Consider the following 27849-nt stretch of genomic DNA (forward strand, 5'->3'; position numbering starts at 1 on the left):
CCCTCCCCGGTGAGCCCGGAGGGAGCGGGCCTGGCCGCGAGGCGACTGCCTCACCGCTCCCGGCCCCAGGCCGCGGGGGCTCTGCTCCCAGGCCGCCCCCGAGGGGTAGAGGCCTGAGGCGCCGGCGCTGTCCCTCCCGCGTCTCCGTTTCTAACGGCCCGCAGGTTTGCGACCGGTCGGTGCCCTCTTCCCTCCGCTTCAGTCGCGGGCTGCGCAATGGCCCTGCCCCGCCTGCTGCGGCTGCTGCCCGCGGCGTTGGCCCGGCCGGGCTGCGGGCGGGCCCTGCACCGGGCGGCCACGGCCCTGGCCCCGGCAGCTCCAGGTGAGAGAGCAGCGGGGTCTGACCCCTGGGTTTTGGTCGGGTTTAGCCTCCCCAGGGCGGGGTAGCCTGCACAGGCGGTGAGAGGCACGCGTGTGGTGAATTGTTTTCCCTGGCTCGCTGCTCTAAATGTCTTTTAAGTCTTGGGTCTATGTGTTTTTTGGCATCTCACGGTGAATTGTGTTTCAAAGTATATCAAACCAATTTGTCTTATTTTTCTTCCCTGAGCTTTTGCTTTGCTTTTTCCCCATCTTTCCTCTAGCACACAACCTATGAACAACCGGGGCAGCTGAATCCCTGACAGGAGAACAAACCTTGCCCTCTACTCTTGTAATTTTAAAGTCTGTGATGAAGCTAGTAAGGGAGACTACTTCCTATAATTATACGTATATGTATTTATATGTATGTGTCTAGGTACTAGCATCCTCCAAATTTCTCCTTGCAAGTTGAAGCTCTAGCACATTCTGTAAATGATGCGCTGGTAAGTCGTGATGCCAGGCACACTGGGGTCTGTGGAAAGTCTTCTGCAGTCATGGCTCAGGCCTTTTACCAGTACTTGCAGGCAGGCAACTGTTTGGGTTGTTGGTAGGTTTTGGTCTTGGCTTGTCAAGCCCCCTTTCTGCTGCTCTTCTAGGTTCAACTGTGGAATTATCAGAATGCCTCAGGATGATCTGCAGCCTTCCCTTCTCTTGCCCCTGACATTTGCAGGGCAACAGTTTGTAGCGAGACTGTGTTCAGACTTCTGTATGAAAGTTTGACTGAGACAGGGGAATTAATTCCTCTTAAAAACTTGTTTAGAATAATTTTATGTCATATTTATGTCCTAATGTCTTACAGCAGTGGTATTGGGGATATATGGAGTAATTGGTTTGTGTATGTCTAAATTATGTTGGTGTTGTGGGATGGGGGGAGTGGAGATCTCTGTAACTGTTTTGTCTCGCTTGTCTGCAAAAGCCACAAAATAATTTATTATTTTTATTCAAGACTTCAATAGCTTTGTCGCTCGGACCAACACTTGTGGAGAGCTGTGTTCTGCTCATGTGGGACAAGAGGTCACACTGTATGGATGGATTCAGTACCAAAGGTAAGTGCAAACCAAGGTGAAAACAGAGATGCTTATTTGCCAGATCCAATGTATGCTCTAGGCCTGGATTCAAACACTTTTTTTTTTATGCTTCAGGCTTTCTTTTTTATATCCTGCAGTAGTCACTTCTGAAGTGAGTATAACTTGAGAGCCATGCTAAAGGAATATTTAAAATTTCAGTTTTGTAAAAATGTTAATTGATCCTCATTACAACACTGTAGAGCAGTTAAATGTTATTACCCTTGTGGGGGGGAGGGAAAACAAGTGATAGCATATTTATGGTCATTCTAACAGCTGTGAGCAAAAAATTTGTTTTATATAGTGTCCTTAGATTTTAAGCAAACAATATTGTTTGTCTTTTCAACTACGGTATATAATGATGCAATTTTAAAATATATTTCGTTTTTAAGCAAAGCTTGTATTAAGAAAAGGTAGTAAGCAGAGGGTGGAATGTTAATTCCAACAGCTTGCTGCAGGTGACATGATATAATCACTCCCAGGGGAGTTGTACAGTTTGTGCAACAGTTTGTAGGGTGAAAAACATGTCTGCATACAGCATGGATGATGTTCCAAAATATTCTGATCCTCGGTATGTGCTTGTAACATGGATGTAGGCCCGGTGGCTTTGAAATTAATGTGTATCAAAAGTCATGGTTTGCATTTTTCAGTCCAGAGAGGTTGGTTTTTATCCATCATTGTTCTGCAACAATGGTCTGTGTGGACTTGTTTTAGGAGATCCTGAGCATCTCATCTTTGAATAGTCGTGGGTGGAGTTCCAGGAAACAGGGTTAGGATTATTGCAATGAGATCATTGTGCTCTTGCTTTTAAAGACAGCCAGAGCATTTCCATTTGACAGCTTCTTGATGGATGGATTAAGTACAATGGTAGCTGTCTCCACAGCAGCTGAAGAGATCAAGATTTATGATTCTGGGTCCAGGAGTGTGGATTGTTCATGTGAAACTTTTTATGGGACCAATGTTCTCCTTCTTGTTCTGTGGTTAGATTTTTTTTTTTTTTTGGTATGCATGTGAACTTTAGTTTTATTGCTCATCTGAATGATGTTTCCCAGCAGGAAATTGCACGTGTTCAGAATCCCTGCTCTACATGGATTGATGTTCAAGTTAAAATCCTGTCTCTCCTGGCTGTTTGCACATTGTTTGTCTGTGGCTGGGCAAAATCTGAAACAAATTGTCCAGATTAGATTCAGATGTGGGAAAAGTATCTGTACATACATTACCTGGAAGTGCTTTGACATTAGTCACAAGGTACAGGAGGTAGCTAGTTGCCCTGTGCTTTGGGTTGAAAGGCAGAAGACTACTGAATTGTTGAAAAAAAAGTGGTTTTCCTTTTGTGTTTTTCATGGATCAGACAAGGCCTGTTTCTGGTTTTGAGGGATTTCCAGGGACTGACCCAGATCATCATTCCACAGGATGAGGTAGGTGCTGCCTACTGAAGTAGGAGTCTCTATTATTTTGATTTTTCCTTTGGTAGCTTGGGTCCAATAGACACGGAGAGCAGAAGGAAGTACTTTGTCAGTCTGAGTGCTCCGACTTCCACGCAGATTTAAGCATTATGAGAGCCCTGATCTGCCACTAAAATGGAAATGTTAATGTTGTTTCCTCTGGCCTATGACGAGTGATCCCGGGTTCAAATGGGCTGTTAAGAAATGGGGCCCTTGATCATGAGGCGTTTGTCCTGTTCTTCTTGCAGGCACATTCCCATGTGAAGCAGCTCTTGTCCAATGCCCCAGTGGAGTCAGTTGTGCGGGTGACTGGAATTGTGACCGCTCGGCCCCCAGGACAGGAGAATCCGGTGAGGATGTTGGAGTCTCTCCAGGGTTTTGCTCCTTGTGGAAAGGAGCACTGGATAGTAGGTTTATGGTGGGTTTTGTGTCATAGCTTTGCCATGGGTTCTGAGTGTGTGGCAGCCTATCCTCAGGTAATGAGAGATGAAGTAAATGCTATGACATGTAACTTAGGAGAACCTCAAAGCATGTTTCAGACACTCAGGAATTAAATTGTATTCCAGCCTTTTAGCTTTTTCAGACTTTCAAAGTGTGGTTGAGGATTTCTTGAAAAGAAGTATCAAGTTCCACAGCATACGATGACCTATTTCTCATTCAGAACAGATTTTTGCTGTTCTCAATGTATAAGAAACAGAGGTTGAATTATTTTTCAATGTTATGCATTCCTCAGCTCTCATTGTAATCAGCCATGTATTAATCTGTCGGGATTGTACGTATCCCGTCACTGGCAGGCTGGAAAAGAGAGCCTGAGTTTATGACCATAACTTTTTTGCTCTGACCATTTATAGATGTCCATAAAGAATACAGCCTTCAAGCAATGCTTTTATTTCTTTTAAGCATTCATCATTTTGTTGGAAGGTTGTATGTACTTTCCCCTGGTAAATAGAAGGAGTTCTGTGGGATCAAATGAACTTTGATGTGGCACAGTGCTAAGTGGGGGAAGCTGTCTGTTTTCCCGTGGGATCTAAGAAAACAAAGACTAGTTCTGAGAACTGGTGTTCAGAACTGGAAGTTCTGAGAAGTTCCTCACAAGTTGCCATTTTTGACTTGTGTTAAGGACTGATGGTGATGCTGCTAATACACACCGAAATGTATACTGCATGGTTTCATTGAAGCAAATGGAACTAGTATTTTGTCCAAATGCACGTGCCCTAGTTTCTCTGTGCTCAGCATGTCCTTCAAGGAGAAGGCAAAGGAAAAGTAATTACATTTCTTGTAGAGATTGGTATGCTACTGGGAAGGAACATGCTGTCTTTGGTGAGGTGACTTGTGTTTTTCTGAGCAGAAGGGAAATCTAGGAAAAATCTGTCCTTGAGAGAAGGTCTCTGTATTACACGGTGTTAGAAGGCAGGGAGGATAATCACATGGGTTTCTTTTTTTCCCCCAACCATCTGTGAATACCTTAGTCCAATTGTTTTCCCTAAGTTTTGAATCTAATTCTTTTTTCTTGCCTTTTTACTCCAGAAAATGCCAACAGGGAATATTGAAGTGAAGGCAGAAACTGCAGAGATCATAAACTCCTGCAAGAAGCTACCTTTTGAAATCAAGGATTTTATCAAGGTGTCTGTGTGTTTTTCTTTATTTTTTTTTTTTTTTACCAAAGTGATGGCTTTTCAATAAACTGAGAATTTTCTTAGGGTGAAACATCTGAGAGCTTCATCTGGTTCTCCCAGCTCTGCTTTGGGGGAGGGATGGTATTTAAAATAGGCATGCTACCTGTTAGCTGTGAGCATCTATTTCTAAGTAGACTTCAGCAGAAAACAAGGCTTGAATGATTCCAGTGTACAGGGTTTTCCAATATCGCTCTAAGAGCAGATGGTAAAGGGAAGAGTGAAAGAAATCAGGCTCTGCTAGCTTTTTTGAGAGTGTGAAACAGAACCTGCCAATGCACTGCTGTGTTTAAAGCAAGGGTGCTTAGTCTCGTCTGGACAAGTAGCTAGTCAGCCAGAGAATTTTTTTTGCTCTGTAAGTACACAGTCTTGTAAGAGGTTAGTTTTAGTGCAGGCTCCATGGTGTAGGAGTGGCATTGATCACTGTTAATCAGAGACATTCTCTGTGCCATTGAAACTGTGCCTGATACACAGGTGTTGGAATTGGGAGAACCGGGTCCTGTTCCTTCCGTGTTACAGGTATTGGACAATTCCCATAATCTGCACTACTTTAAATTTTCCTGTCTGTAATAAGGATGTATCACCATTTAGTTGTTCCTTTAGATCTGTGCATGATATCCCTCCTCTGCTTAAGAATCGCAAGGAGGATTGCTACGGTCTGTTGCAGTGGGCTGAGAATAAGGAGGGCTGAAATCCTGATCTTTATTGAGGCAGCTCTTATCACAGTAAATGGCTGTCTGTCTGGTTTGTTGTTTTTGTCATGCATGGAAACACTCTCAGTGGATGGGTGGGTTGTGGCAATAGAGCAACATCCTGTTTTAGCTTCCCCCTTTTGTCCTGCAGCTTTAGGAGCAGCTTCATTGGACGTGCAATTTGAATTTTGTCTCTTAATCCTAATTATCTCTTATCTCCAGAAATCGGAGGCCTTACGGATGCAGTATCGCTACTTGGACTTGCGTAGTTTCCAGTTGCAGTATAACCTGCGGCTGAGATCACAGATAGTGATGAGGATGCGGGAATATCTGTGTAACCTCCATGGTAAGACAAGTGCTTGAAGGAACAGTGTGCAGCAAACAGCATTTTAGCCCTCCCTTCTTCTCTTTCTTGTTGTTGGGAGAGATTGCCAATCAACTTGCTATTCCAGATTGGTCCCATTTAGGACATGTCTGCTTGCAGTGGAGTCTTTAGAGGGATGTTGGCAGGCCTGAAGAACAAAGTATGTTGAAATCTCTTGGCATATTACAAACCAGTTGTTTCAAAAGAGTTAGATCCAGTGAGAAAAGGCCTTTTGCAAGTAGTTTGCCTCTTTTGGTCACCAAGCATGAGGCACATCAAAGGGGTGGTTTTTTTTTTTTTTATTGAAAAGTAAGGCCTAGTTCAAAATGGGTAGAGAATTAACAATTTTTCAGCCTATGTGGAGTCCTCTGTCATCAGCAGTTCTGGCAGGACATCAGGGTGGCTCAGAGCCTTTAAATCTGTCGTTACACAAGTTATTCTTAGAAGCAGCAAAGTCTGTAGATTTTGGAGAGGCTACGTGGTGTGCTAGATGACCGATTTTGCTGACTAACCGTACACTGGCTTACTTTGTGTCACACTAGTTCTCCCTGCTCTCAGCATGTCCTGTGTCTGAAGCTTGTGTTTGTTTCTCAGGGTTCGTGGATGTAGAAACTCCAACGCTCTTTAAAAGAACCCCAGGGGTATGTATTCTGTTAGTAATGCATTTTAGCCTCCTGCGATTGCATAGGCAGTTCACGGTTGAATTACTGTTGATTGCCTCTTGGCCTTCATTGCTGTTACCTCACTATGTAACAGCTCGTGCAAATTTATGATACGATACATGGATCCTTCTAAAAGTAGAGGGAGTGAAAGGGAAGGGGTGATATCTTCTGTCTTAATTTTGAATCTTCGAATGAATAAAGCTTCCGTCTTGTAGAGCACATGTTGAATGCAGGTCCTGTCCTGGGACAGCCAGATTATAAAACCAAAAAACTTGCTCTGAGCACTGTGTGCCCAGCGTTTATCTCTTAACTAATAAGTTACTGCAGTGGCACTACTCAAGTCATTTTAATTTCTGAGTTTATATTCCTTTCTTTCATTTCAAAAATAATCACAGAGAAGAGAGCTGTAGCCCAGGAATTGTTGATGAAGCTAACACATGGAGTTCTTGCATTTAAACCTCTGTCTTGGGTTGTGTGTTGTTATGCATTAGTCTCTCAGAACAGAAGGTAGAGAATCCACTTTTGGGACATTTTGGACCAAGCTGGATAACAGATACTTATTTTTTTTAAGTGCAATGTACAAACAGCCATTTCCTCATAAGTAGGATTTCTTAATGGGGAAGATAGGTCCTTTCCTCTTGTGCTTCTAGTCTGTGCTGTCTGTCAGGAATTAAGGCCACTTATCTGCTGAACTGTGTGAGCTTTGCTTCCTGATGCTAGGGAGCAAAAGAATTTGTTGTGCCCTCGAGGGAAGCGGGCAAGTTCTACTCTCTGCCGCAGAGTCCTCAGCAGTTCAAGCAGCTCCTCATGGTTGGAGGCCTGGACAGGTAAGAGTTTCTTGGACTCCTGTTCTCTGCGTGTCCTGTCCAGGTTTTGCTTGTTTTGTTCTGTGAGGTTTTAGATATCTCCCCAAAAACTTACTGCCCAGGGCTCTGTGTTTTGAAGAGGGATTCTTAAATCCTTAAGACTTCTCAGCTAGGCCAGGCCCTTTGCCCCCCAGCAGTAATGCCTCGCAGTAAGAGGAAATGTTGTTGCAAATGGAAACCTGTGGTCTGCCTGAAGGGTGGAAAATCTGGTGTGTGATAAAAGCCTCTCCAAGCGTAACCTATAGAACGAGTTGAGATGATGCTGGGCAGCTGAGCATGACAGAGACAAGGAAAGCATGTTCTCAGGGTGCATGAGTACAAACCTTTTAATTGGGCTTGTTTCTCCAAATAAAATTGAAGGAGAGGGAGACAATTGTTCACGCAGTGAACTGCAGGCCAGGTCTTGACCATGAGTGAATTTTGCATGGCCATTAGTAGAGTCTAGGTTTGGAGGGGAAGGTGGGAAAAGGGGTTGTGTATGCCTTCGTTGGGACACAGCTCACCTGGTAGTTTTGACATGCCTCTGCAAGATATGGTCGGACACAGCTGCTGATACAGTTGCTTCAGCTCAAAATTTCATGCTTTTGGGGGGATGGGAACAACCAGGGCTGTGATAATCTGCTACAATGGGAACAGAGCTCTCTCTCTTTTTTTTTTTTTTTTTTTTGCTTTCTTCTTTTTTTATGATTGTTTCTATAGACACAATTTAATTTAGGGTACTTTAAATTGTTGTCTAAGTGAGTGTACTATTGCAGGTACTTTCAGGTTGCTCGCTGCTACCGAGATGAAGGTTCGCGGCCTGACAGGCAGCCTGAATTCACTCAGGTAACCAGCTCACACTGCCTTTCACCCTCCTCCTCGACCCAAACAGCTTGTAGCTGTTTTCCCTTCTGAAGGCTTAGTTTCTGCTGGCTCTTGTGCCGCTTGTGGGGTACAGTGTAGTTTCACAGACAAAGCCCCTTGAAGATAGCACGGGCCTTGCGCAGAGCAGTTATTGTCCTTGGCTGACTGCACAGTCCCAGGTGCCATAGAAGTGGGAGTAGTGCTGCAGCAGTCATTGTGCCTGATGATGCAGTGTCCTGCTGGGTCGGACATCCTGTTCCTCAGCCTTGAGATCCCAGGCAGAGTTCGCCTGGTTCATTCAAGGTTTCTCCCTCTGTCCTTGCCATCATTACCTCATTCAGTTCTGAGGAGGTTGTTTCCTGAGTCACCAGGCTGTAGTGAGATCATAAGCACATCCTCAGTCTAATGCAGTCATGCTATGATTTCATGTAGTGTATTGTTGGTTTTTATGTTGGATTTATCGTAAGAGCTTCTGCAACTAGCAGTGCAAAGGCAAAACCTGTAGCTAATGTGGAATCCCCCTCTTGTTTTCTGTTTGAAGATAGATATAGAGATGTCATTTGTAGATCAAGCTGGAATCCAGAGACTGATAGAGGGCCTCCTGCAATATTCCTGGCCTGAGGAAAGAGGCTCCATTACAACTCCTTTCCCTTCCGTGACATATGAGCAGGCACTGGCTGACTATGGGACTGATAAACCAGACACTCGTTTTGGGATGAAGGTGAGGGTTTGCCCATTGGAAACTTGCAACTTACCCTTTCTGTTAGTGTTTCAAGAATAATCTTCGTTTAAATCATGTATACGTGATTGGCTGGAGTTCTTAATGCTGTAATTTAGCCAAGGGTGTCTGTTCTGTCATTGCTGCTTTGTACAGGTAGTCATCTTTTGGAGAAGAGAGGGTTTGATTATTTGGCTGTGGGAAAATGTAACTTTTTAGAACATTTTATTTTAAAAATAATGATGTGTTAGGAAGCAACGTATCTTGACTGTCTTAGGAACAGAAGCCCGTCAGGCATCCACAGATACCGTAAGTGCGTTTCTCTGCTGCACTCCAAAGCATACTCGTGGTGAGTGTGCTTCATGAGACAGGCTTCTGCGGGCTTTTAATGACCTGAAGATATTTTCACGATAACCAACTACAGTTGCGTACATACACTGTTTCTGTATGAAATAAGAATATCAACAAATGTATTAGGAGGAGCAGTGCTGAAAAACAAGAAAGCTTCTTATATATCCCTAGGAATTAGTTTTGGGGGTTTTTTTTTCAGTGTACAGCTCTCTTCACTGTGGTAGGATTTCACCATCTCAACCTTAGGTTTTCGTGGCTGTCTTGCACTTCTGTTTCTGCAGTGCTTGGCCTCTTAATGGTTATTCCAACTTGGCCCCGTTCACTTCTTCCTGTGAACCATGTGATTTCTCTGAGCTACGAAATGATATCCCAGGGAATGGTGTTGAAGGCGTGGAGATACAGGTGCAGGATTTTTTCTTCATGTTGCTACCACTGCTGCTTTTTCCTGTGATCTCTCCTTTCTCAGATAGTGGACATCAGTGACTTTTTACGAAGATCGGACATTCCATTTGTGCAGAATGTACTCAGTTACCCACGTGGCACTGTCAAAGCCATTTGTATCCCTGAGGGAATGGTAAGCGATGCTTTTACACACTGCTTATGGTTTATAGGAAATAAATAAGACACCAATTTTAATTCCTTTGTTGGTATGGAAATGTTCCTTGCTGTTACTGGGGGAGTAATGCCCTTTGGGGAACTTGGGATTGGTTGTGATTGACGTCAGGTTGGGTTGAGTGGTGTTAGACGAGGGGAATGGAGATGATCAGGCGACAGGAAGAATATATTGCCCTCAGCAAGGGGAGGAAGAAAACAGAGCCGCAGTGTCCCTTGAGGATGGAGAAGCCTCTTGGGGTTTCAGCTTGCTTTTGTCAAGGATAGCTTCTGATGTGCATCTTAATAATAAATTGTGCCCTGTGGCAAGAGATTGAAATGGAGCCAGGTACGGCACAGCTCTGTTCTGAACTAGTGAGAGGAGGGTCAGGTGGCTACATGCCCTTCGCATGTTTGCTTTTGCTGCATTTGTGGGCACAGCTCATGTCTTGTAGTGAGAGTGTCGTGGACCAAATCCAAGACTGACAATAGATGTAGAAGATTATTTGACACAGCCATGTGTTTTGGCAGGGAAGCAGATTTAATTCTGACTGAGGGCATCTTTTCAGCTTGGGCAGTATGGGGAAAAAAATGGCAGCCACTAAACACTGAGTTTTATTTGGGGAATAGGGCTTTCTGACCACGGTTTCTCTTGGGATTCTTTTAGTTTTGGCACAAAGTGCAAGTTACTGGCTGCCCACGAGAGGGCACTAAGGTGTGCGTTTGAGCAAAACAAAAGCAGCTTCTTGAGCCTCTATAAACATTAGAGTAGCTGAAAAAAATAAATCAAGATCTTGATGCAGGTCCTCACATCTACTGCATTTCTTTGCACATGAGGGTCAGCCCAGCTGGGTCCTCTCTGTTCCTCCAAACTGAGCTATGCTTTGCCCATCAACAGCGGGTGTTACAACCTTGTGCCTGCATGCTGGAGGCAGAGGGTTGACTCTGCTGGCATCTGATCTCCGAGCAGGGAGTAAAACTGCAGCCAGGTGTACAGCCTAGAGGGCCCTCTTCCTGAAAGGAGCCCTTTGAGAAGACACCCAGCTGCAGCCCAGAGCTGTGATCCCTTTCCTATTCCACAGCCTTCATAAGAACTTGCACTAGAAACAAAAGAACTGGAGAGGTTTGGAAACAGCTCAGTCAGTAGGTTTGAATTCTGGTCAGGCTTTCCATAGATTTTGCTGATGTTTAATGTATCTTATCTTGTTCTTTCCCCAGAGATATCTTAAAAATAAGGACTTCGAGTCATTAAAGGAGTCTGCAAAATCCCAGTTTAACCAGGTGAGACAGAAACACTGCTGAGGCATTGGAAATGGTGAATGACAAAGTGTGTATAAAGGCACTTGCAGGCAGAGGAAGGTAGAAGAGCAGCTTTTAATAGCTGAGAGTGCCTGAGCGTGTGATGCTTCAAGACAAGAGAGGGTAGCACTGAATTGACATACTCTTATCTTTCTTTAGGAAATCATGGAAATTATCTGCAGGCCTGATGGATGCTTGAAGTCTCTGCTTACAAAGTTTCTTGGTGAGGAGCAGCAGTCACAGCTCATCCGAGCGCTGAAGATGCAGGTGGATGATGTGGTACTGCTGGCAGCTGGTGAACACAAGCAAGTGGTAGGAAGCATTTCTTGGGTGGCTGTGTGAGTTGAATGTTACTGATGACGGCTTTGATGCTATCTGACCTTAGTCTAATTCATGTTGTTATTAAAATAGGTCATCATCTAATTCTGTATTTCTCTGGAGCTGAAGCTGTAGCAACAGCAAATAACATGTGAAGTGTACCTATCACTTTTATTTTCCCCAGTCACATTCCGGGAAGAACTCATAACTGAAATGAAGACTGGAATATAAAACAGGAACAAATCAGTGCCTCCTTTTCTCTCACCTTAACTTAAATTTTAAAGCATCGAACAGAGATTGGAAAACAAGGTCAACTAGGTAATTTTGTCTCCCGTAAGCAGATGATGAGAGTGCAGCACAGCTGCTTATTAGCAGCAGTGGTGGGAGATTCTGTCCCTGCCTTTCTCTGTATTCTTGCCAGCAGACGTTGCCTTCCAAGCGTTGGTTTATGATGAGGTGTCGTGCTTTGCTCGATAGCCAAAATTTTGTCATATTCCCTTTCTGTGCCTTCATTTCACCATCTGCAAAGTGCATATCTTACCTGTGCTCCCCCAGTTAATCCACATTTGTGTAGAGCTTGAGGCAAGTCTAGGAAAGTTCTGCGAGGATGGAACATTTGGAGGAAAATGAGCTTGCCAGCTCCTTATTCGCCTTTCTTTGTCAAACCCTGGAGCTGCTGCTGCTTCAGGAGGAAGGTGATGTCTTTTAGGAGACGAGGCAAAAGTGCTTAAGGCACCAATGCGTTACAAGTGATGCTGTCTTTGATTCTACCTTTATGAAACGCTCTTTCCTTGGTCGGTGTTTGAGCAACTTCTATTAGTAAAATTACTCCATTGCATTCTCTCCCATCTCTTTTGCAGTGCTCTGCATTAGGAAGCGTGCGGTTGGAGAGTGCTGACCTCCTTGAGGCTGCTGGGCTGGTACTCCGTGATCCTACGACTTTTCACTTTCTGTGGGTGGTGGATTTTCCGCTTTTCCTCCCCAAGGAAGAGAATCCCGCTGAACTGGAATCTGCTCATCACCCCTTCACTGCCCCTCATCCTTCAGATACCAGCCTCCTCTATTCTGATCCCACAAGGGTAACTAACTTCATGCCTGCCATGCCGGCTCTCTTACAGCTGTGTGTCCTAGAAAACTGGGCAAGTAGCATCTGTTCTTACTGTAAAAAGGGAGGTTGTTGCATGGAACTGACTGCATACTGTATGCGTCTGTTTGGAAGAGATGGCTTCCAGATTACTCCCGAGTGGCAAACATCCATGCATGCCCCTGACAAAAGGGGCTTATACGAAACAGTTGCTTAAGGGGAGGAGTCTTACATTCTGACTCATCCCGTGTTGCTTCAGGTTTGGATCAGCTTCACACAGGGCTTTGTACTATTCCCACATCTGCCAGCAGCAGTCCATACCTCCGTTAGGAGCAGTACCTGAACTGCAAGGTACCGCTGAGAGAGCAGTGTTGTAGAATGTCATGTTGTTGTGCCCAGTGTCTTTGCCGTCTGCGTGCGGGTTGTTAGATGCAGCTGTGCCCCAGCCTTGCTAAGGTACTTGCTTGTTGCTGTCTGCAGGTTCGTAGCCAGCACTATGACCTTGTGCTGAATGGCAATGAAGTTGGAGGTGGCTCCATCAGAATTCATAGTGCAGAACAACAACGTTTTGTGCTGGAGAAAGTGCTGAAGGTAACACCTACAGATATCTTTAACATTCTCTTGGAAATTTAAAGGACTAATTAATTTAAATATCCATTTCAAATTCTGAAAGAAGCACTCAGTGATTCTCAGATAAAGAAACATAACTGTTAGCACTGAGTGATGGGTGACTTCATCATACCTTCATCTTAACGTTGCTAGTAGGAAGAGCCTTGCTTGTCCAGTGACACCTCTGATGTAATTTTGCAGGAGGATTCTGAGGTGCTTTCCCATCTGCTTGAGGCTTTGGAGTTTGGAGCTCCACCTCATGGAGGAATTGCTTTAGGTGAGTGCTCTGTAGCTCTGCAAATGCAGGAGTCTTGTGACGTTTTTTGGCATACTAGATGCCAGGAACAAGCCTCATGCTTGTTAGCAAAAGCGTGGTCTCCTCCTGACAGAGATGGCTGTTCTGGTGTTTCTGTTTGGCACACCGACATGGTAACACTGTGTGGGCTTACACAGCACTTCCGTCTCTGCAGCTGCTTTGCGGAAGGAGCCGGAGGTCTCATTACCAAGTGCAGAACGCTTCAGTGTTCCTCCCCAGCATCGTAGTGTGATATAGTTCTTATGCAAGGACCAGATCATGTATGGGTGGCTGTAAGGGTGATACTTATTAGCTGTTCTACAGACAGTGTGTTCATGAAGATTAGGTCATCTTTACTGTCATTCCTGTGCAGCTGGAATAGGATCCCTGTCCTGCGTGCCTAGAGGCCTGGGACAGCATGGTACTTGGTGTTTCACGCCCTGGGTCACTGCCACAACCTTGCCCTCTGCTTCAGTCTCACTTCCCTTATTCCTTATCTGTTTTGCTCACTAACTCAGATAGTGTCAGATTTCTTTTTTTTTCCTACAGCCCCGCAAGCTTGTGGTTTTAAAAAAGAAAACAAACAAACAAAACCCCACCAAAACAAACAAAAAACCCCTACAAAAAACAAAGGTAGCATTTTAACCTGTGGGCTTCTGGTGTGATTTCGCTCCATCCAGACACCCAGAGGCTCTTGTTCTTTTTGAATTCCTCCTAGATGTTGTAGTCCTTCAGAACTGGTTGATCAAGAGCTTTGAACAGTTAAGCAGAGCCCTGACAGTGTTCCTGCTGCTTAGCTGCCCTGGTTTTGTTACGCTGCCTTTGCAAAGCACTTTCTCTATCTTGCAGTCCTTGGTGTGTTGTAGAACTTTCTGTAATACTGAAAAGCTTTGTTTTGCTAGGCATTTCTGCTCTTCAGGCAAGTCTGTTTCTCTGCTGCTGCTGAAGATTAATTTTTTCCCCTTGCTTCACTTCTGTTCTTCAGGCCCAGTAATATTATCTACTCCATCTTGCGGATTTTTCTGAGACGGAGGAAGTCATATAGGGCCATAACTCAAGTGGTTCACCAGTTTGTTTTCTCCTTCTAGGACTTGACAGGCTTATCTCCCTCATCGTTGATGCTCCAAGTATCCGAGACGTCATTGCTTTTCCTAAATCCTTCAGGGGACGAGACTTGATGGCCAATGCTCCAGACTATGTCACTCCAGAAGAACTAGAGCCCTATCACATCCAGGTTTCCTGGCCTCTTGCACAAAGAGGCAAAGAAAAACTGACTGGAAGCCACTGATGTAAGCTGGTCTGTTTAACTGCAGGTGGTTACAGCTTCTAACTACTAGAATTCAGAAAACATCAGCTGTTATGGGAGGGTGGAGGGCAGTAGAACCCCACTGTACTATGGCAGTTTCAGGATTGAATGGGAAACAGATACGAGGGCTCCCCAACAGGAATTCACCTTTGGATTGGTAAGGAGAAGTAGAAAAAGAAAAGAAAACATAATTTTAGCATAGGATATGGAGACTGTTGGCTTTAGGATGTCACATTGGAGGGAAGATGGGATCCATTTTTTTCCACTCTGCACTTTTTACATGTCCCTTGTAAAGCATCAGTCCCATCGGAGGAGACAGTGTCAGCTTCCCTGGCAAGGTGGTTTGCATTCCTGATGATCATTGAATCTGTTAGCTGAGGAGTGTTCCAGTAAGGCAGTGTTGTGTTGGGCCAGGAGCTCTGTCACAGAAAGACTTCGGTGCAGCCAGCAGCTCGTCTCATGTTGGAAGATACAAGATCATCTAGAACTTGCCCCGGGGAGTTTGTATTCAGACGTGTTCTCTCTTAAAAGAGGGGGAGAGAAGCATTCATAACATTTGCAACAGTTGTCCTCGTGATACTCGTTAAGAGGTGATGATCTGTCTTCGGGGCCTGTGGTCCTAGTGCTTTTCAGCACACTAATTCTGAAGTTTCTGTGTTTGTAAATAAAATTTGCCTGGTAATATGGTTTTGACTGAGCTTGGCTTTGGGCTTTCTCTGCAAGAGCAAGCTGCCGGTTTTTCGTTGTGACCCCCGATCACTCCGGGAGATGACAAGAAACCTGTGACAGTACAGCAGGGTTGCCAGTCTGGTGTGACTTCTGCCTGGTCCTGCAAACGTTGCCGCTACAGTGGTGAGTGATGCAGCAGCAAGTTCCTTGCCAGCAACTGTTCGTCCCTGTCCTGCACGAGAACAGCCACAGTGCAGGAGTGACTGTGTGCTGAGCAGAGCAAGGACTCTGCCAACGTCCTCCCACACCAAGCTGCTCGGCTCTGCTCTAGTGAGTAGCAAGCTCTCTGCAGAGGTGCTCCAATAGGTGTGCTTAGCTCTGCGTTTGGGTTGGAGAAAGCAGAGGCTTGGTGGGAGGACAGGAGGAAGGTGGAGGAGCTGAGGAGACGAGAAGGAGCGGATCACCTGAATAAGCTAGGGAGATGGTGCAAAGGGAGAAGAGGGAGAGCTGCTGTGTCCCAGCTGGGAAGGGCAGCAGGAGGCAGCTGCTGGAGGAAGTGCATGAGGACAAGAGGAAGACTGCAGTGCTTCTCCGAGCTGATGCTGCGCTCCAGCCTTCTGCAGGAGATCCCATCCTGCAGGTGTGCACAGATCCTGGACTGCTTCAAAGGTTGTCAGCTAGTTCAGTCTCCATGTGGTGGGATAACATGACATGATGGTGCAGATTGTGGTTTTTTAAATACTGGCCTGTCCTGTTGATAAACAGTAAGGGAGGTGGCTTTTCTCCTGCAGGTTGGGTTTTTTGAGCACCTCTTACAGGCTGAAAGTACCATGCATAGACAAGTAACAGTAGAGCTGACTTGCTGCTGCTTTTCAGATAGTAAGATGGAGTTATGTGTGTAAAAGAAACCTGAAATCCTTTCTTATCTCATGTTATGATTGTTACGGTAAGTCTCGGAACATGGTTAAATACTATTAAAAAAAAAAAAGAAACACAATCCTGGACTTATATTTACATTCTTTCTAGCCAATCACTGTGAATTCCTTAATTTTTTTCTTTGTGTGAGCTATTCATTCTTATCTTGAAATTAATTACCTTTGTTTTACTTTTTTTTTTCCTCTTCCCTGAGTAGCAGCTGTCAGTGATGGAGTGAGGATCAGTTTTCGGAGAGAAGCTGAGCTGAAAATTGGATCCCTAAGCAGATCCACGTTAAAAACAGTTTTTAAATTTTTTGTTGTTGGAGTTTTTGCAGGGAGGAGAGTCACCTTGTGAAAGTTACACCAGCTATTTTTGTTACCGTAACTGCTAAGTGGTGATACGGAATACAGCCACTAGGAGGCTATGTGTTATATTCAGACTGCTTTTTTAGGGGGTGCTGGGTTTTGTTATTTGGTTTCTTTACTGGTAGTGAGATGAAGATGTGCATGGAATTTGCTTGAGGATCACCTGTGTTCATTAAGCTTGTTTGAGGACATGGAATCACAGAAAATAACAGTTACTCGGAAAAGTTCTTCACTCCCCCAGGGTATTATTTATAGTAACTGTAAACACAACGGGCTGAACTTTTTTTTGTAATTGTGAAATAAGGGGTCCAGTAGCGTTTGGTTAGTAACTGTTTGCAAAGGCAAATTCTGTTTACATCTGAAGAGTCCCAGTTCTTTAAATTGGGATTATCATCGAGCGTTCAAAGGGTAACTGATGCTGTAAGAGGCTTAGGCAGAAATGTAACGCTGCCCGGAACATTCTTCTCGACAGCGCTTGTTGAAATGTGAGCAAGCTGTCTCGGAGGCATACACGTCCCTCTTGTGCAAGCTGTTTTGTGCGATGTTTGTTTATCCACTGCTGTATTGAGGACTTGCTGCTGTTAGAAGTGTGGGATAGCTACAGTTAGCTGTGGTGAAAAACACGCAACACAACCTGTCATCTGAGCTGCTGCAGTCCTGCCACCGTTAGGTCGGTGGGAAAGATCTACCCCAAATTTATGCACGCCATCTGTGCTTGGATTTGTGAGTGAAGGTGGCTTACAAACATGTGAATGTTGCCACAGAGAAGACACTAATTGTTGTGATTTGTGTAGACCATTGTGTAAGGTTTCAGTTGGGCTTGTGGCAGGTGTGTAAGAAAAGGTTGGTGAATCTGTACTGCTGCGTGGTTTGGGTTGGTTGTTTTTTTTTCCCTACCTCATGCAGCACAAGTCTCCAGGCCCAAGCCAAACTAGAAGTGTAAATCTGTTCATCTGTAGGCGTGGGTAACGGACCGTTGTAACGATGTGACCCCAATATGAGTATGATCGTACAGCTTTATTAGTCAGCAAAACAAGGTTTATATAGCAAAACTATTACAGCATCTGAATGGTTAAAACCCCAACCCATATATAGGCAAAACTACTGCAACTCGTTGTGATTGGTGCAGAGCTGCATCTCGAAGTGAAAACAGTACTGTGGCAGGAAACAGCAACGTGGCAGGAAGGAAGTGACAGTGTGGCAGGAAACGGTGATGTTCCCCCTGCTCCAGTGTCCCGAGCTCGTCGCTCTGCCTTCCCAGCAGGGTTCCGTGTCAGCCGCTCCCAAGGCTCACCTCCGGATCAGAACCTGGGTTGCTCAGCGCACCAAACTGTGTCCCCTCTCGTCCAGCCAGGACTCCACATTCATCGACTTAATGAGAGTCCAAAGTTGTCGAGAGTGCCTGTATACTATTCCTTTTTGTCCAACGAGCAATCCGTATACGCAGACTCCTTGTGTTGGAGGTAGTAGTGAGACTGCTGTTGCCAGAAAAGCCCCCCGGCACACAGAGCTATGGTATGTATGCACATAAAATTAGTTACAAACCCCATATCATTGCTATCTCCAGATTCCTGCAGTGGCTTCCACATGGCATTGTGACTCCCAGCGTCTGGGTACTCTATGCTGAGCAGTTGGCTTTGTTGGGGATAGAATCATCAGCTGGACACAGTTGCTGCCCGAGAACTGGTTTTGGGTCTTTGCTGGTACGGATCAACTTGTGGTGGTTGAACGTGTTCCCTGGCATGCCCTCCTTGGCTCCAGAGAACTTAATGACTACCTTACATGGGATGTGAATGTTAGGGTGGGGGATAGGACAGTACAAGGAGCCAGAGTTGGATGTAAGGCCTCGGTACTCCTCTAACCCTGCTAGCTTGCTGATTTTCTTCTGTTAAATCTGAACAAAGCACTGGTAAAATGGAGAGACAGTTTATTCCCCATCTGTAGGGGAGCTGGCTCTGTGTATATTTCAACAGATTTGACTGGAGCAACCCTCTTGTAAGTTTATACTGCCCTTTGGTAACATCAGAGAGAGGTTTCTGGTGTGTTTTCAGTATTTTTCCCCCTTTCAGAACAGGAATGTAGCGTGCTGGTGGGATTCTCAGCAGCCCAAGCGTGGGGTTTTTTTATCTGTAAAGTTTCCAAGCCTGTGCAGAATATTTCAGGTTGGGCCAAGCTGGGGAGAGATTGCAGCGTTTGATTTCAGCCATCCCAGGTGGCTTGGGTGAGTTGGGCTGCAAGGGTTTTGTACAAACTGCCGTAAAGACAGGAGCTGTTTTCAGAACTCAAGCTGGTGATGAATCCTGTATTGCAGTGGTATCAGTCTCTCTGGAGTTAGCTAAATTGCAATATAACTTTACAGCAGCTTTGTGTAATCCCATGCTGCAGATACCCAGAGGTCCAGGGTGATGATTGATTTCCAGTTCTGTTGAAAACAGATCACTGCTATATGAAAATATTATAATTCGTAACAAGTCAGCAGAAATTTTCCAAGAATGGTTTCAGCTGTTTGCAGACGGATTTGTACCCGCTGTTTTACCCCATAGGGAGAAGGGGAGAGCTACTGGGACATGGTTTAGTGGTGGAATGGACAGTGTTAGGTTAATGGTTGGGCTCGATGATCTTGAAGGTCTCCTCCAACCTAAATGATTCTATGATCACTCTCCTGTAGCCCGAGTCTGACAGAAGGACGTTGTGTATACTTCTCTTCTGGCTTGGAGAGCGTGGGGACCTTGGCTCAGACCTGGTGTCAGGACACTCAGTGTGGTGGAAGCCAGTGGACATTACTTGAGGGTACAAAGCTACTCCTGGAGCTTGATCGCGTGCTAGACCCAGCGTTGCTGCATGCGAGCAGGAGCTGGTGCTTTGCACATTTGTGTGGCGAACCTCCAACCACCGCCACGGAAAGGCCTGGCTCTGCTGCTCCGTGTTCCACCGCGTCTCTCCTGCTGGGAGGAATGAGTGGAGAAGGTACGGCGTGGGTGACACTGCGCCGATCTCCAGCATCTGGTGAGTACAGGCAGCCTCAGAAGCAGAGTCTGTAACAGTAAGAGTGGAATGGTAAAGAGAGCTTCTTCTCCCAAATGCAAGGGTTTCTATTTCACCTGCCCCTTCTTCATACCTGTAGCTGCTTACAGTGGTGTGCTTTGACCACGCGTGCTCGCTGTTGTCAGGGTGTGTAACCAGCCGCCTCGTGAGGACGCTTGGTGTGCTCCTGGGCCCGTGTGCTAACGGCAGCAGAAGAGGCACAGGCAGCTGACAGCCACCTGAACGGTACCAGATGGAAATCCCTCATGTAAGCTTCACATGGCTTCACCTCGAAGTGCTTGGGCTCTTGTTTTAGGCTTGTGTTCTAGTTTGTTGATTTTTTGTCAAAGCATTGTTTTATGTAATTAAAAAATGTTGATTACATGCAGTCACCAGCTGTGCCAGCCACCATTTTACAGCAAACAGAGCTCCGTGACAGATAGATTCAGCCTGGCTCTAATAATCCATCAGGCTCCAGCTTTCTGGTTATGTTTTGATATCTTTGTGTAGCACTAAAGTAGAGTTGAAGGAAAAATGTGACAGACAGTTCTCCCATTGATTTGGTCATATTTTAAATGGATTTGTATTTCTGTAGCCAGGAGTTCTGCTATTAAATTGTGGGTTATTCTGAAAACTACTTCCTTCTGCTTAATTTAAATCTCTCAACAGCTCGTTCCGTGAGGTACCTTCACACTTAGGTTATTAGAAGGAGTGAGTACTGAAATTCCTTCTATATTTTCCATTCTGCTCATCATTTCACAAACTTAAATCCTCTGCTTTTTCAATTGAATTGAATTTAGAATTGAATTTGGAGTTTTACGTGATCTCATCTGCCTTCCTGTGGACATCACTGCATATCTCCTGTGCTACCAGCAGTGACCTACACCTATCAACAGCTGAAGTGGCCAAAAGTTGATGCTGTTCTATGCTCTTTGGAGGCTTCCCCCCCCGCCGTGTGTTACTGTTTGTATTTATCAATCTTCACTTTCTGCTCTGTGCTGTATAAAGGTGTTAGATAACTTTTTTTGGTGCAAAAAGTAGTATTAACCATGTACTTCAGTTACTATTAAAAAAAAAAAAAAATCAGATCACAAAGTGCCTGAAAAAGAAAGCAGCAAGCTTTGGCAACACTTTGTGCTTTCTCCAGTAGCAGGTGTATACTGAAGTGAATGACACAAAAACATTTCTGGGAACACTTAGTACAAGGGGCATGTACAGTGGCAGTTTTCTTTGCAACAACAATCACAGTGTAAGATTGGATTTTTTTTTATTTTTATATTATCCTCTGTTTGGAGAGTGATAGATTTAAAACACTCTGTCCTGAGAATTTTACTTGTTTGCTTAGCAATTTGGAGGGAATTGTAGATGAAGGCTTCAGCTCTTTGATGGTGTCCCTTGAAATGCAGGCTCCTCATTTGTCAGCTATTCAATTTTTCCTGTCATTAGATCTTTATTGGTGTATAAAGAAAAAGACATCCAGTACGGTTTTGTAAAAGAAAAGCCTTAAATGCATTTTTTTGTTGCATGAACAGAACTGATTTGACAGCAATTACAGTGCCAGGGCTCGGAGTAGGGTGGTACCGAGTGACTCTCATCCTTTCAAACAGCATCCACCTCGCTTTGAGTGGCAAAACAACAGTGTCCAGAGCAAAATGGGTGCGATATTTCTCGTGGGTGATACAGCCCCCCAGAACTGTAGAATGCCAGTTTTTTGCGGTTCTGTGCAAACATATCGGAGAACAAATAGGAGAGGTGGGTGGATGACAGGCTGACTAGCTCAAGGTCATACGGGGTATTGTCCCAGAGGGAGCATCCCAGGAACATGGTAACAGCTCACACAGAAAGCTAACTCATCTCCAGCCTCCCATACTTCTTTACGAGGAAAAAATGCTGGAGTTTAAATACAAAGTACTATGTCATAGTCACAGTAAAAGTTTAAAAAAGCAGTTATGAAAGGTGAGAGCTTGATTTGGATGTTTAGGATGTCTTGTAAAAATCCCAAGAATGTTTTAAATAGAACTTAAAGTGAAAGCTTATGAAGCCATGAATTCTCATTTCATATTTTCACTGTTAATATTGTATAACTAAAGGCAGATCCAGCAAATCCCTGGCAAATGTTTGGGGAGGGGAAATTATGCTTTTAATGAGAGGAGCATAGCTTTAGCACAGCTGCCGCAGAAACACACAGGACCGAGCTCTACCCGCCGCTGCCTTTGGGGATATCTTGCTGGTTTTCATGCAGTTGCAGGAGCCACGTGAAGAAAAGTAACTGGCATGCTGTTACTAATTTCGTTTGTAGACAATGAGATAAGTAGTAATGAATATAAACACTCATTAAAGGTAGACTCACCAGTTAAATAATGACATTGATTGAATATAGAGAGAGGCACTTAGTAGTCAGGGTGATGCTCAGCTGGAATGATACGCTCTGCACGGCAATTTCTGCGGGGTTATCATTTTACTAACGCTACCTGAGCAACCTTCTGTTTCAGTTGTGAGTCTGCAGACCTCCTTCTTCGTGTCAAGGTCATTTCCATCCCCTCTTTCTGCTCCTCGCTTCTTCCCTGGCAGCGCCGATCAAAGCATTTGAGCAATGCCCAGTGAGCAGCCCTTCGTTATTCCACCTCGGACTGGTTTTTGGATCCAGCACGCTGCGTGGCCTCGGAAACCGCTGCTGCGGCTCAGGTGAGGAATAGGAGTAAGTGGGGAATATAGGAAAGAGGGATGCACAAGCTCATTTAAAGGGAGATAATGTGCAGTTAATTCATGCTGCCATCTTGTGGCTCCTGCTTAGAGAGAGATAAAAAGCCTGGAAATTGTCACAATAATCAGAATCTATCATGCAATGGTAGGAAATACTGAAGCTGCTCTTTACATAGCCAGTGACACAGATTTCTGTGCATTTTCCTAGGGGTTTCTGTTCCCTTTGAAATCATAAAGTAGATTGCCCTTTTTTTTCCCCCTTAGCCTTTCGCAGTAGTGTGACATAAAAGCTGGAGGTGTACAGTGTGTGTTTATTTATATCTTCTGTGACACTATACATCTTATTATGGAGAAGAGACATCACATAACGTGCAGTTTTAGAAATTTTTATGAGTTTTAACAAATTCATAAACAGATTATGGCATTTAATATGGAAGTTGGTTTATAGTGTTCATTTATTTACTAAGTATACCTGGAGGATAAGTAAAACTGAGGATGAGAAGTCTCACCAAAGTCTGCTGGAGGCTGTGTCCACCCCGGTGTCTTAAAAGAAGAAGTGATGAGGGTGATCAGAAGGGTGAGTTGCTTAACTCACCTTGCTTTCCACAGTCAGGAGGCTTGAACATGATGCTACAGAGCAGTAGGATGTTTCTAATTGAGCTTAATACTTTCACGACCTCTTCGACAGCTCTTGAGTTTCGCTTGACCATGCTTTTGAACTGCTCTAGGCTTGTTTTGGGTTTTTTCCCTCCCTGGAGATAGGATTGCTCATGCTAAGGTCTCCAGCTTCTCCTCTGCCTGCAGATGACTCCCTCCCACTCCCTTACTCGCTGCAGTCCCTGTTGCAGGCACAGGCAGGGACTTCAGGAGGCAATGCCTCCTGGCAGCTCCATGGGCTGAGCCAAACCTGTCCTCAGAGCACTCTGAGACTGTGCAAATGGTTACCCCTTAACAGCTGGCATTTGTAATTCATAATGTTTAATGTGGTCTTTGATAGATGGTGTGTTGGACTGCGCCGCGTAGCTTGCATGGCCAAATGAGACTTAATTTTATAATTTCAGGTTTCTATTTCAGTATTACAGCTTGGTTTCATCCAGGTTGCCTAACTCAGAGCTTGCCTCTCGAGCAAAGGGAGCAAGCCTTTGGTGACAGCAACCGAAAGTGCCTCTACTAAAGGAATAACCACAATTTTCCCTTTGCAACCGTGGGATTAGTTTATATCTCTAAGCCCTCGGGACAAATGCTTTTTGCCTTGTTATGATGTAAGAAATGCTTGTTATGGCTGTGACAGCCCTTCCTTTCAGTAGTCCCGGTAAGCACAGCTGAGCAGGTCAGCTCCTGCCTTGGTCCTCCTCATACTGTGAATGTACGTGTGGGATAATTGCGGGAACAGAAAGACCTATTGAAAAAATGTCAAGAAGGCCGAAACATTTAACGCTTTATTTTTTTCATGCTGGTTGTTGGAAAGTTCAAGAGAAAGAAGTGCTGACTAGCACTGCTGGTGATAATGACAAATAGTGAGGTCTCTGCTTAGAATAGAGGAGAAAATACGCCCAAGAAGGCTCTTGGGAAATCAGGTGGTCTAAAGCTGCCTGGGTGTCAGGAATCTTATTAAAAAGTTAGTTGAAGTGATTTCAGAATAATTTGTGGTGAGTTTTGACAAATTATGGTGGATAGGTGAGGCACCACCTTACAGAGCCTGCCTCTAGCAGGAATAAAAAGAGGACCCGAGTAGTTCCAGATCAGTTTAGTTTTCATTTGCAGAAGAAAAAGATCTGAAATGAAAGCAGTCTGAAAGATGTTGGGTGTGTAAACCATGTGGGGTTTTTTTGAGGAAAGTCATCTCAAACCAAAGTAACATCATCCTATGACAAGATAAAAAGATCTCATTGCTAAGGGAGAGGCAGTACGTGACGATATGCCATGTCCTTTTGGCATAGCCGTGCCTAACGTGACTTTAGATGAAACTGGGTACAGAACGGTCAGATGATGCTACCCAGGAGAAAAAGAAAAATTAAATGTGTGTTTTCAGATGCTTGTCCCAGGATGATTCCTTTCCATCTTGGATGGTGAATAGACAATGTAGTTTCGTATGTTTATTAACAAACTAGTAGAAATTTGGAGAATCGGTAGGCTATTGGGAGAGAGATACAGCTGGGATTCAAACCTCAACAAATGGAGAAATGGTCACGGAAAAGCTAGGATGCCATACAAAGAATCTAAATGCAGGTTGCTGAATTTAGGGAAAAAAAATCCAGCTTTGCAGAGAGCAGCAGAGTGCCGGCTATTCTGACAGCAGACACTGCTGGTGTTTGTACTGGGCCACCAGCTAAACAGGAGTCAACAAACCTGTCCTGTTGTGAAAAAGCAAACACCACGCTGGGGTGTAAACAGGCAGGCAGGCAGCAAAGCACGCGTTGCCATCGCCTCGGTCTGTGCAGCGCGGTGTGGTCTCAGCTCCGATACCTGCTTTGGGGGCTTGGAGCTGTGTCCTGGTAGGGACCCTGTGTGTTGCTGTAAATCCCAGTCTGTGCTTCTGGACGGGCAAAGAGCAGCGCTGCTCGCTTACCGCCTCATGACTTGGGTGGTGAATGATTCTCTTTGATACCGAAAAGCTATTTCCTCCTGCCTGCACGCAAGGAAGGCAGAGACTGCTGTGAGGGCTGACCAGGTGAACAACTTGGCTTCTCTTTTTGGTGTCATGTCTGGTGCTGCCCTAAAGCTTGATTCCCGGCCCATGGAGACATGACGTGTTTGCCAATGTGCTTTGATGGTTCTATATTTGACCACTCCATCTTGTTTAGTAGGTCTTGCTGTTTTCCAAGAGTGTGAGATACTGATGTTCAGGTAGTTGTGAATGCCCATTTTTTCAGATTTAACTTTACAGACCCAGCAGATGATCATGTTCCCAATACTGCATTTTTTTTTTAAGAGCAGAGGGGCTGTTTACGTTGTACCTTTGTTGCAGATTCTGGGTGCTGCCTGAAGCCCACGGGACTCCTGGAACTTGCATCCACACCGCCTTTGCATGGCAGGCAGTCTGAGCTGGGAATCACAGAATCACACAGAATCACAGAACATTTGGGGTTGGGAGGGACCTCTGTGGGTCATCCAGTCCAAACCCCTGCCAAAGCAGGGTCACCCAGAGCAGGCTGCACAGGACCTTGTCCAGGCGGGGCTTGAATATCTCCAGAGAAGGAGACTCCACAACCTCCCTGGGCAGCCTGTGCCAGGGCTCCGTCACCCTCAGAGGGAAGAAGTTCTTCTTGGCTTGCCCATGCGGCTGTGGGGACTGGGCAACATCTGGTCAGCCTGCTGTCAGGCAAATAGTGTCTTTGCAAAGGCAGATGATGGAAAATCCTGAAATATAACCCTCTCTCTGTGGGTCACCTTGTTTGGACATCTTCAGTCGTGCATAAGGAGACTGCAAGCAGGGTATGCACAACTCGGCTGATAAATACAGCTTTACACACAGAGAGGACAGGTGGGTTTCAACAAGCTGCTAGACCAGGCATTAGTCTGCTTCTACCCTCCTCTCCCTAAGACATCCAAAGAGTCTTTGCTGGCCCCATAGGCAGTGCCAGGAGCAGAAGGTGTGGTCTCCAGAGCTCGCTGCGGCAGATCCTTCGTGGTGCTCTGTTGCTGTCGTCTGCCTCCATGAGTATTTCCTACAGGATTTTCAATATTGATGGTTTTCCCTTTGAATCGTTGAGCTACTGAGTTTCCCTGCTGCAACAATCCCGTAGCTTTGCCTTATCTGGCATAGCTCTGCTTTATATCTTTTTTTCACTGCTTGGCAATTTCTTCTGCCTATTTTAGGGAGCTGGGCTGGATTGAAGTTAGGCATTGGGCCCTTGGGCACTGTTGAACCCCTTGGAGAGGTGGTGGAAGGCTACAGAGAGAGGATTGCACTATCCCCAGTCTTGGGGACAGCGTAGGTGAAGCAGGTAGCAGCGCCAATGTCAGGCAAGTGATGGATTAGGCTGGCAGGGAGGGAATGGGTAAGCACCAGCCTGAAGCACCAGAGCCAGCCCCGTCTCACCACCAGCATTGAGTCTGGGGGCTGCCTTGCCTGCCTTCCCAGGGGACAGACCTTCCCAGCTCCCGGCTACTTAAAAGGGACTTTCTGCTGGGCTCCAGTGATAGAAATCCAAAAGATAAATTAACCTGGAGGTGCTTAGTCAGAGCTGGCAAGTGATTTTTCCAGGCATACAAGCCAGTTCTCAGGGTCAAAATGGCTGGACTGCGTTTGTGTGTCTTGGCCAGTGTCATGAAAGCATCTAAATGCAGCAGTCCGGGCAGTGGAGAGGGATGACTGAGTACTTTGGTCCTCTTGCTCTTTGCCAAATGGTACTCGGGTCGCACCGTCTTCCACAGAGGGTCAAGGCACGACGTCTCCTGCCCATGCACACCGCTCTGTAAATAGAGGCTCAGCGGTTTTCCCAGATGTTTGTTCAGCGATGCAAGGCCTAACCAAACAGCAGCAGATGGGAAGTCCCCTCTTGTTGTGCACCACAGAGCCAGATTACGCCTCCAAGACGCGTTTTGCAGAGCTGCCGCTTGCAGCGGGTTAGTTTGAGCGAGCGGTGAGCTGCAGCCGAAGGAAATGAGAGAGCAGCAGGAGCATCGTTACATCCTTCTCAGCCGTGATTAGGCAGGAGCACTGGAAGATGATGGCTCACCTCGAGCTCTGTGTGTTGCTACTGCAGCAAGAGTAAATGCAGAATTAATAGCAGGTTTTTTAAAGACTTTTTTTCTCCAGAAACGCTTTACCAAGAGTGTTGCTCCCAGGGGCATTCACTTTAGGGGAGAGAGAGAGAGGTTATCTCAAGAGTCCTTTCCCAAAAGAATTTTCTGTTATGTGACGTTTTAGCAAGAAAGACCTTCTCCAGAGACTATGCTTTCCCTCAGGAGATTAATCTCTTCTGCAGAGCTTTTCCTTGTGTGTTTAAAAGCCAATTTCTGTCTCCATTTGTTTGAAAACAAGACTTAATATCGGTTTTAGCCTCTGGTCTTTTTGTCCCCCGTGCTGTGGTGGTCTCCCTTACCTCCCAGGCTGGACTTCAGTCACCCAGAAGTTACAATACGGCCGGGTTTGTTCGGTGCTGCCCCTGGCTTGGATTCTTTGTACAGACATTCAAAGCCCTGGGTCGCCGTCCTCTCTGGCAGTCTCATCCCCCGCTGCTTTCACCTGGCTGTCCAGGAACGTGGTCCCAGGATCGGGGACTGGTGGAACCAGAGGCTACGCAAGCATCCACAGTTCGGTGCTTTTCCTCTCAGTTTCCTCGTGGGAGTAAATTTGCCTTTTCTGCTGTTTGCAAGCCCAGTTTAGCCAGTAAAGGTCTTTCCCAGAGTCCTAGGCTCACAGATTCAAAGGCAGACCAGTAGTGGTATCATGCTTTTTCCCACCAGTGCCAGCGCTGCCACATGATGGTTTCTGGAGCTAAAAGACCTCTTAAAGGGTGCAGGGCATCTGAAAAACACCTGAGGGACTAGCTCTGGGGTTTATATTTCCAAGGCTGGGTATTGCTGGATTCACGACCTCGTAGGGCAGAATATGTGTGAGGGGAAGGGGAGACGAATGTCTCGGGCAGGTGGGCTGCCGGTGAACCTGTCTGCCCCTGCAGGAGACC

At 45.5% G+C, this 27849-nt stretch overlaps 1 protein-coding gene across 3 annotated transcripts; it reads left to right on the forward strand.

Moving 5' to 3' along the window:
- The first annotated feature begins 20 nt into the window (after positions 1 to 20).
- Positions 21 to 27165, forward strand: DARS2 (aspartyl-tRNA synthetase 2, mitochondrial). Of its 3 annotated transcripts, XR_012764206.1 has the most exons (20): positions 21 to 322; positions 1304 to 1403; positions 2773 to 2839; positions 3115 to 3216; positions 4394 to 4489; positions 5454 to 5577; positions 6190 to 6236; positions 6978 to 7084; positions 7879 to 7948; positions 8508 to 8687; positions 9502 to 9609; positions 10845 to 10907; positions 11085 to 11237; positions 12104 to 12322; positions 12808 to 12918; positions 13138 to 13213; positions 14320 to 14520; positions 15261 to 18192; positions 19158 to 22198; positions 25185 to 27165. XR_012764206.1 is itself a non-coding variant. In XM_009939279.2 (17 exons), exons 1-17 carry the CDS (start codon positions 217 to 219, stop codon positions 14517 to 14519), a joined length of 1929 nt encoding a protein of 642 aa, XP_009937581.2. In that variant the 5' UTR covers positions 21 to 216; the 3' UTR covers positions 14520 to 15253. The 3 variants fall into 3 exon arrangements, 1 of the variants encoding a protein (XP_009937581.2); XR_012764205.1 differs by having other exon boundaries at positions 15261 to 22198; XM_009939279.2 differs by lacking the exons at positions 15261 to 18192; positions 19158 to 22198; positions 25185 to 27165 and having other exon boundaries at positions 14320 to 15253.
- Positions 27166 to 27849: the final 684 nt, after the last annotated feature.

This window comes from Opisthocomus hoazin, chromosome 6, assembly GCF_030867145.1.
Source record: "Opisthocomus hoazin isolate bOpiHoa1 chromosome 6, bOpiHoa1.hap1, whole genome shotgun sequence".
Lineage (NCBI taxonomy): Eukaryota > Metazoa > Chordata > Aves > Opisthocomiformes > Opisthocomidae > Opisthocomus > Opisthocomus hoazin.

Bases quoted from the DNA above. Each gene is read 5' to 3' on its own strand.
- DARS2 (XM_009939279.2), top strand. From the start codon at position 217: ATGGCCCTGCCCCGCCTGCTGCGGCTGCTGCCCGCGGCGTTGGCCCGG. The intron at 1,404-2,772 runs GTAAGTGCAAAC...TTCATGGATCAG, and splicing joins GGATGGATTCAGTACCAAAG to ACAAGGCCTGTTTCTGGTTT. The intron at 3,217-4,393 runs GTGAGGATGTTG...TTTTTACTCCAG, and splicing joins CCCCAGGACAGGAGAATCCG to AAAATGCCAACAGGGAATAT.